At 36.9% G+C, this 9,309-nt stretch overlaps 1 protein-coding gene across 1 annotated transcript in view; it reads right to left on the bottom strand.

The window, feature by feature from the left end:
* The window catches only part of LOC124803150 (lysosomal-trafficking regulator), a 593,053-nt gene that overhangs the window by 306,163 nt on the left and 277,581 nt on the right, over positions 1-9,309 (bottom strand). The window contains exon 25 of the mRNA XM_047264331.1: positions 6,013-6,369. Coding sequence (XP_047120287.1) covers positions 6,013-6,369 — 357 coding nt within the window. The remainder of the gene's footprint in view (positions 1-6,012; positions 6,370-9,309) is intronic.

Here is a 9,309-nt window from a genome sequence, read left to right as displayed (position 1 = left end):
TCTGAAAATTATGCATTCTCTTAAAATAATGTGAGATTTGATATTATATTCAACAATATATTACTAAGTTGTGAACCTCAGTGTCTATTGTTTCCACTGATGAGTATATTGCTTTGTTATTTGAAGTTAACATTGCACAATATGGCATTTATGAATGAATGTTGCAAATATTGTGAGGGTACAGTATTTAGTTGAATTAAATTCAGGATTTTTTTCCATAAGCAATGCTGTGAAGCCTATAAATGAGCAAGTGTGTCTATAATTAATTTTATTACAAACATTGTAGTGTTTAAATGTCACAGAAATGTATCGTTTCTATGTATTGGTTCTAATATTTGGTTTGAATTTTATTATTTGTTCGAAGCACTTCTCTGCCAGAGTGCAGAGGTTGAAGTTTGAAAGAAGTAGTCCCTAAACCACACAGTAGGTGCTCCACAGAGCTACCAACAGTGCATGGAATACCAAGGACGGCCTCTGAATATTACACTACAAGAGTCACCAATAAAGACTCAAGAAAATCATGTCAATGACGAAAAGCTTATAAAGTCTGAAGTTAGTGTGATCTTAGTATCCCTCAATACACATATATGTATAGATGCATAATATAATAAAGGATGATTGTTATACCTAACCATCAAAAATCATTTTGGGAGTTGAAATGGAAGAATATTTATAAATCAAGATTTTACAAAGGAACCTACACTGAATGGGGGGAAAAAAATCACAACACCAAAAAATAATTAATGTAGAGTGATCTAGAATTTAACATTTTCACCACTTAAATCCTTTCAACATTAATGAACTCAAAATGGATTTTAAACTGATAATTTTCTAATGCACAGCAATTTTATGGTGAGTTTTTAATGTTGAGCTGAAAAAAGAAAACTATACTAATTAGATGATCAAACATGGTAAAACCAGTAAACATGAAGTACTCTTTATTATGACAACTGTTTTAAACTCAAGACTGGGTAAATAACAACAACAGTGCCAATTTCTGGATGGAATAACATGTAAAATAAAGGAAAGGTGACCACTCACCTTTAGCTGACTTATGCCTGGCACATACAAACATGGAACAGAAAACTATTTATACTAGCCTTTGAGCTCTTCCTCACAAAATCACATATACAAATGCCAATAGCCACTGGTGTATGTGTGGTTGTGCACATGCGTGTTTGTATTTCTGCTATGGAAAGAACTCTGAAGCAGGTCTAATTAGTTTTCTGTTGTGTATTTCTATGTGCTGCACATCAGTCAGCTACACGTGAGTGTTACCTTTATTTTAAGTAAACAATAGCTTTATTCTAACAAACCCAGTTACAGAAAATAGTTGTTACTATATTAAAACAAATAGCTCAGTCATAAACACACTGTCCCTATACACAAGGGATTTCACAACTGTGGGAGCTAATCCCACAGACTGGAGCACAATTGGAAACCAAAATACAAAATAAATACTGGATGAGGGGGAGGAAGAAGACAAAAAATTTTATGGCTAGTATAAATCGAAAAGGGAACAAACTTAATATGTATTGCTATTTGCTACTATTTCAACAAAGAAATAGCCATAATAGTGATTAAAATACCTCACATCATTTCAGATGAAAAGCTGCTTAAGCACAGATACAAAAGTAGTGCACTAATAAGCAAGGATAAGCAAACTATGGATTTGGGCCCTGTTTAGCTATTTTTTTTTTTCCTAAATTATTCTTGTTTACATCATATCTGTCAGTCATATTGGTCTAAGAACACACTTACGAAAATATTCATCTTTTGGATCTGCAGATTTCATCCTTACTTTCCGCATTTGCAGTTAAATTATAGGATATGCGTTCTGCCTTTTTACAAACACTACTAGAGAGAATCAAGACATATCAGACACAGCAAGCCTTTTATCATTTGATGACATATCAATGCACACTTGTATTCCAATTAATGAAACAATCAACATCACCATACAAAGACTACAACAACAAGGAAACACATCAGTCTCACACATTAATGAAATAGCAATCTTAGTCAAGACCGTAACAGCACAAAATTAGTTTATGTTCAATAAAGAATTTTATTTCCAACATGCAGGGCTGCCAATGGTATCACCAATTAGTGGTCTCCTAGCCAACATATTAACCTAGGAACAGTGTCTTCACACACATAATAAGACCAAAAAAAGTACAAAGTTACGTAAAGATACCATTATGTCGATGACATAGCATGCCTAATTGATGAACCACACGCCTATATAGAACAGCTATACAAGGAAATAAACAACTTACACCCAAAAATTCACTTCACATTAAAAACAGAAACAGACAACACACTAAATGCCTGGACCTCACTGTACAAAAAGTAAACAACACCCATGATTTCACAATATTCAGGAAACCGACAACCATGAGCACCACCATTTATAGTCTGTCAAACTACCCAGTGGCACACAAGCAATCAAGCTTCAGATTCATGCTCAACAGATTGAACAGAACACCTGTAAGCAAACTGAATTACACACAGGAGCTAAACCCAACAAAACAGATAGCAGAGGAAAATAGTTACAAGCCTAACATGATAGAGAAATTAAACCAACAAATTTGTAAACAGAAAAGGAATGAAAGCACAACACACAAACAAAACCTTACACAACATAGAGCAACATACCATACAGACAATGACCACATGCAAAAGACAACAGTACAACAACACACACACAAAACAAAATGGCACACATTCATCTACAATAACAAAATTGTCCACAGAATAGGCAACATATTGAAGAAACAGGGATTTCAAATAGGACACAGAACATACAACACAACACAGACAAAACTAAGAACATAGGAGACACCCATAGACAAATTCAACAGAACAGGAATATATGCAACACTTGTCAGTCTGTATACATAGGACAACCATGCAGGAATTTTAAAACAAGATAGTCAGAACACTTCAGATCCCTAAAAAGTAACAGCACCCATACCACATTTGCTGACCACCAAATGGTCCATAACCACCACTCAACTACAATAGAAGCAGATTTAAACATACTGAAATCCAGCCATAGCCTATACCACAAACTGGCAATAAAAGAGAATTACCACATACAGAAGGCAATAGCAGGAGGCAGCAAGTTTTAAATGAAAACATTACACTCTGTAAAGGGACATTATTCAACACAGTAAAGGACTTTACAGAAAAGGCAACACAAACAGCTAAAAGGAGCGCTCTCTCTCTCTCTCTCTCTCTCTCTCTCTCTCTCTCACACACACACACACACACACACACACACACACACACACACAAGGAAAGAGAGAGAAAAAGTAGCAAAATTCAAATTTGGCGCCAAACTTTCTCAGGAACAAATGAACGCCAATGGGGTTATACGCTAAAAAAAAGTTACTCAACAATGAACCTTACAAAATACATTTAAAGTAATTCCAGATTATATAAAAAAACTGTGTAAATAGTATGTCATCTGTACTAAGTAAAGTAAAAAGGAAGGCAGAGATTATGTGGCTAACACATTAAACAAAAGACCCACTGACGATGGCACAGAGGTGCTGAAACATGTTTGGGTAAAAAGAAAAAGCAGTGCGTTTGCAAAAAGGCGAAACCCATATCTTATAACATAAGGACATAGTTTTCAAGTGCAAAACTCAAGTCTCTGTACAGTTACATGTGTGTATGTGCCACAATTTGGATAGTTTTGGCTGAATGGTTACTTGTTCTCATTTTTGTTTATGGCAGATTTCTTTTATTTATCTTCTATCTCAGGGTGCTATGTTTATTTATTTACCAATCTTGGTTCCTCTCTCTTCTTCTTTCTTAACTTTTACCTCACTTGCCACACCAAGCAGAATAATATGTGAAATGAAATGAGCATACGGCATTGTAGGGCAGGAGGCCCCATTCGGGGAAGTTTGGCCCCCGAGTGCCAGTCCTATTTCAGTCGATGCCACACTGGGCAACTTGTGTCGGTGATGAGGATGAAATGATGATGAGGATAACACAACAACCAGTCCACGAGTGGAGAAAATCCCTAACCCAGCTGGGAATTGAATGTGGGCCAACTGCATGGGAGGCAAACAAATAACCACCCAGCTAAGCAGGCAGACAGAATAATATGTTATGGTAGTCAACACTTTGTAATTTCAATTTTTACAAGCTCTATTACTGCAAATCCCACCATTTTATCAGCAGCTATCATTTCATTCTGATACATCATGCATCTGCCAACCTTTCTTAATAGCTGCTTCTTTCTCTATCTCATACTCTTTACAGTTGCATCACAGCTTTATATAGTACTGACTTTGTATGTGGACTTTTCCTTCCACTTTTTATTCACTACTTCATTTTATCTAACTCCGCCCCCCCCCCCCCCCCAATCCCTGAAAGCACTCTTTTTCTACATCTACTGACCCAGCCGTCTTTAACTTCCACGGTTTTACAGTTTTCTGCTTCACATATAAAGATACAGAGAAAACTCGCAAGGGTTCCAATTTTCTTGATGTAAATGTTTGTGTATTTGTTATCAGAACTTTCAAACAATGGAAACTCCAGGTAGGAATATAACAATGTAGGATAAGATAGATTGCTACTTGCCATATAAAAGACACATTAGGTTGCAGGCAGCCACAATAAAGTGTAAGTGTCTTAAACTGTGCTTGTCTGCAACTTAACGTGCCTTTTTTACAGTATGTAGCAATCTATCTTTTCCTAAATTGTTGATATTATGATTGGACCTTTCATTTCTTAAAGGCTTTCTTCATACACCAACTTTCAATAACGATATTAATTACTGGTTTATTCCTTCAAGATACAATGCTAGTTTAGACTGTAACTTGATTGCTTGAGTTATATCAAACAAACTCTGCTTTGCATGGAGTATCCCTTTTTTCCCCATACTACATAGCTTACTCATCACTGTTGTGCAGTTGCTCCAAGGAACTTTTAATTGGTTATATTTAATGGCAAGCCATATGGCATACCTGTATTGACATTAGCAAACTTAACTGACGTCCCCAACCATCATACAATGCCCGAGGATGACCACAAACGTAACCGTACCAAATTCCACAGAACCTTAACATACCAACTTTGAGAGTACCCTGTAACTTCACAAATGTATAAACAAGAAATTAGTTCATGATTTTGGCTTGGCCTGCCTGGAACAACTATTTGAGTCACACTAGAGACTTATACAACTGAATTTATTACCCACACAATGGAAAATCCAAGATGGAATAATGACAATATTACTATGAAAAGGATAGATTGCTGCTCACCATACAGTGGAGATGTTGAGCCACAGATAGGCACAGCAAAAACACTGTCAAACACATAAGCTTTTGTCCAAAAAGACCTTCATTTGAATTAGACAAAACACACGTGCTCGCTAGTTGTCATATAGCAGAGCTGTTGAGTCGCAGATAGGCACAACAACAAAACTGTCAAACAAGTAAAGTTCCAGCCAAAAAGGACTTCATTGGAATTACACACACACACACACACACACACACACACACACACACATATGTGCACGTGACCACGGACTCTGGCTACCGAGGCCAGACCAGCCTCCAGCAAAAAGACTGTCAATTTTGGCCAAAAGGGCCTTCATCGGAAATAGACAAAATACGCAAACATACAAACGCAACTCACAAACACAACCACTATCCCTGGCTGCCGAGACCAGACCAGCCTTGGCAGCCAGAGACTGGTCATCTGCATATATATGTGCGTGTGTGTGTGTGTGTGTGTGTGTGTGTGTGTGTGTGTGTGTGTGTGTGCGTGTGCGTGTGCGTGTCTATAATTCCAATGAAGTCCTTTTTGGCTGAAAGCTTACTTGTTTGACAGTTTTGTTGTTGTGCCTATCTGTGACTCAATAGCTCCGCTATGTGATGACTAGCAAAGCTATCCGTTTCGTAATTGAATTTCTTACTCATTAGATATGGAGCCATAGCTCCTGTTTTATTTTTTTTAATGAGCAACGGCAAACTTTTTTCATTTTAATACCTGTAGATCTTTAAGATTTCCTGCTTGAGCCTGAAGAATTGAATCCCAATCAATGTCTGCTCCAAGTGACTTAGGCCCAAAAAGGTGAGTAAAGTTTGGAGCAGTGCAGCCGACGTCACAGTCTGCCAGTGAAACTCTCCCTGGTCCGAGGCCAACCAAGTAAGTTGCCTTTTCACGAGAAAAAACTGCACAGCGGAATAGTTGAAGTCCGGCAAAAATCCATGAGCCAGATGAAGAACTTTGCTGAAATTTCCTGTGTCCTATCAACACAGCAGAAGAGCGTGGTTTCCGTACAAGAAGCCCAGAAAATGACAACAGACACTCGTGGCGATCACAACCATCCACTATCAGCTCGACCTAGAAGGGAAAAAGGTGTAAGATATATTTATTTGAAACATCAGCACTTTTAAAGTTCAACACTCATCCCAAAAATTTTACCTCTAGAAGATATAATTCTTAGTACTATCATTAGACACACACAAAAGTACAATAACCCTTTCAGTCCTGACCCTCAAAAATGTACACTCATACCAACTTATGGAGTCATACAGGTCTATTCCTGTTATTACAGATGCATTTTTGGTTCTGATTGTTGGTGGAATACTGTTCTACAAACAAAATTCATTAGGTTGGCAAGTGATGTCACAACAGCAAGGTAAAATATTTCATTATTTTTCATTATATTGTCTAAATGAAAACAATGTTGATGTTTTCTTATGAAACGAGGTGTAGTATCCAGAACTGTACACTTCTCTTTGTGTTTCTGTTCAAATTACACTATTTATTGTTGAACAAGTAACAACTAAACCTATCATGCAGGTTGGTATTTTGTTTAAATTTTATAATATACCCACAAAGTTGGGCAGGTAATAATACTGAGCTGAAAAATATCAATTAAAATTCATTTTCACATTGAAAAGTATTTATTGCAAGTGCGATATTATTGTTTTTGCTTCTCAGATGCTCGCTGGTAAACTTATTTTGTCTTTAAGTTAAATACTTAGTGTCTTGAATAACATGGCAGGCAGAGAATTGTCTGAAGACAATTGCTGATTGTCCATACCACCTGGTCAGTTACATAAGAGAAACAAGTAGTAAATGGTACAGCAATCAGTCACAAATGATTTTTATTGCATATCTAGATTCTGGTCACTGTGTGGCCATCTTCAACTATCACTGTTCCCCTATACCATCAAAGCTGATAAAAGAAACATATTCAGAAGAAAACAATGAGGAAGAAAGTTGTCTCAAAATCAGTAACGAACCTGAAATGTTTCTTGCCATGTCAAAATAATTCTAAGTGAATCAATCTCTTGGTGCATGTGTGCAACAATGAGTAATAGCAAGAGAGTCACATGAAGTGAATCTTCAACTTTCTAAATTGAGCATGACACAGGAGAGGTGGTTTTCGAGAGAGAAGGAGTTGGCTGAGAAGCATTTTCTTTCTGCAGATGCTTCCAATACAGAAGTGAAGTACATGTTACTTTACTCCACAAATTTTTAGAATATCTTAGTGTACATCATATATTGGTGATATGATATTTTTCTTTTAGGTTCCAGTGATGTTGTAAAGTATATTGAAGAACTTGTGACAGTATTTCTCTGAATATTTCTTATCTTCTGTATCAGAAATCTATGCAAGCTTTCAGAGTCAAGAGGCTGCTCCTTCTGGCAGAAGGGTTGAAGGGGAAGGGAGAGGGGTGAAGGAAAAGGACTGGAGAGATTTAGGAAAATGGGTTGATTTCGAGAAAGTCATCCAGAACCAACGGGGCAGGGGAGACTTACCAGACAGGATGATAAGAAAAAACTACAATTAATTATTTTAATTTATATTCTAGTGTAACACACAAATGAATAAGAAGTATATACATAACTCATCGGTCAGTCACAGTCGTACATGCGTGAGAAGCATACAGCATATATTTTACAAATAAACCTAACCCACACAAGTGTGTGGGCTGGTCTCTCTCTCTCTCTCTCTCTCTCTCTCTCTCTCTCTCTCTCTCTCAACCGAATTTAAAAAGTACATATTTCCTGGCTTAATGATAGCCTATAAACCAAATTAAAAGTAGATGTCCATGAAATTACAATGAAAAACATTTCCAGACCAAAAGGGAATTCACAGTTCCAAATGCTACAATAGTTTCTTGTACTTTTCTAAATGTCTTTCAGCAGTACTAAGAACTTCAATCCCTGAGATAAGTGCTGGCCAGCCATTCGGTCTCATAATATTATAATTCTCACAACTAAATTTTCCTTCTGATACCATTAACTCAACCTATAATAAACAAATAATCACAACTTGGTGAATTCAAGACCAACCAGTTAATACAAATGCTGTGCAACAGAAAATATAATTCTGAGTTTTATTCTAATGTACATTATTTACAATGAACATTGTCATCATATTAAACATTATTTAATTTTTTCATGTAGTATGTAGTATAACTTGTGAGTCTAGGGAGAAACCCTTGGCAGTGAGGCATAACACGTCATTCACAGAATGAGATGTACCACATCCTGGATATCCGCTGGTTGACAAAAGATGTTTGAATGATACAGGGGTGGGGACTCTACTTTTCTGCCACTGGACAGTATGGCAGAATGATGTGACTCAATTTATATGAGACACATTTTAGATCACTTTAAGGAGCTAAGTTACGGACATCTAAGAATGCATGTGAAGACACTTAAGTACTGAGTACATGTTGTGGCATGATCTAAGAGTGGACTCTGTAACCTTGTGTGTCACATTACATACATTTCAATAATTAATTTTATTTGCTTGTAAAACTGCTTGTAGGACCACCATTCTGTAGGAGTTTGGAACTTAATAAACCACCTGTTTCTGCAAAGTTAAATCTGCAGTATTGCCAAAGTTTATTACAGATGCTTCCCTGTTTGTTTGTATACATTAATTTATAATTCATTTAAAACAAAGATGATGTGACTTACCAAACGAAAGCGCTGGCATGTTGATAGACACAAAAACATACACACAAAATTCAAGCTTTTGCAACCAACAGTTGCTTCATCAGGAAAGAGGGGAGGAGAGGGAAAGACGAAAGGATGTGGGTTTTAAGGGAGAGGGTAAGGAGTCATTTCAATCCCGGGAGCGGAAAGACTTACCTTAGGGGGAAAAAATGACAGGTATACACTCGCACACACACACACATATCCATCCACACAAACACAGACACAAGCAGACATTTGTAAAGGCAAAGATGTTGTTGAATGACAGGTGAGGTATGAGCGGCGGCAACTTGAAATTAGTGGAGGTTGAGGCCTGGTGGGTAA

Source organism: Schistocerca piceifrons, chromosome 6, assembly GCF_021461385.2.
Source record: "Schistocerca piceifrons isolate TAMUIC-IGC-003096 chromosome 6, iqSchPice1.1, whole genome shotgun sequence".
NCBI lineage: Eukaryota > Metazoa > Arthropoda > Insecta > Orthoptera > Acrididae > Schistocerca > Schistocerca piceifrons.
This window is presented reverse-complemented; position numbering and strand designations above follow the sequence as displayed.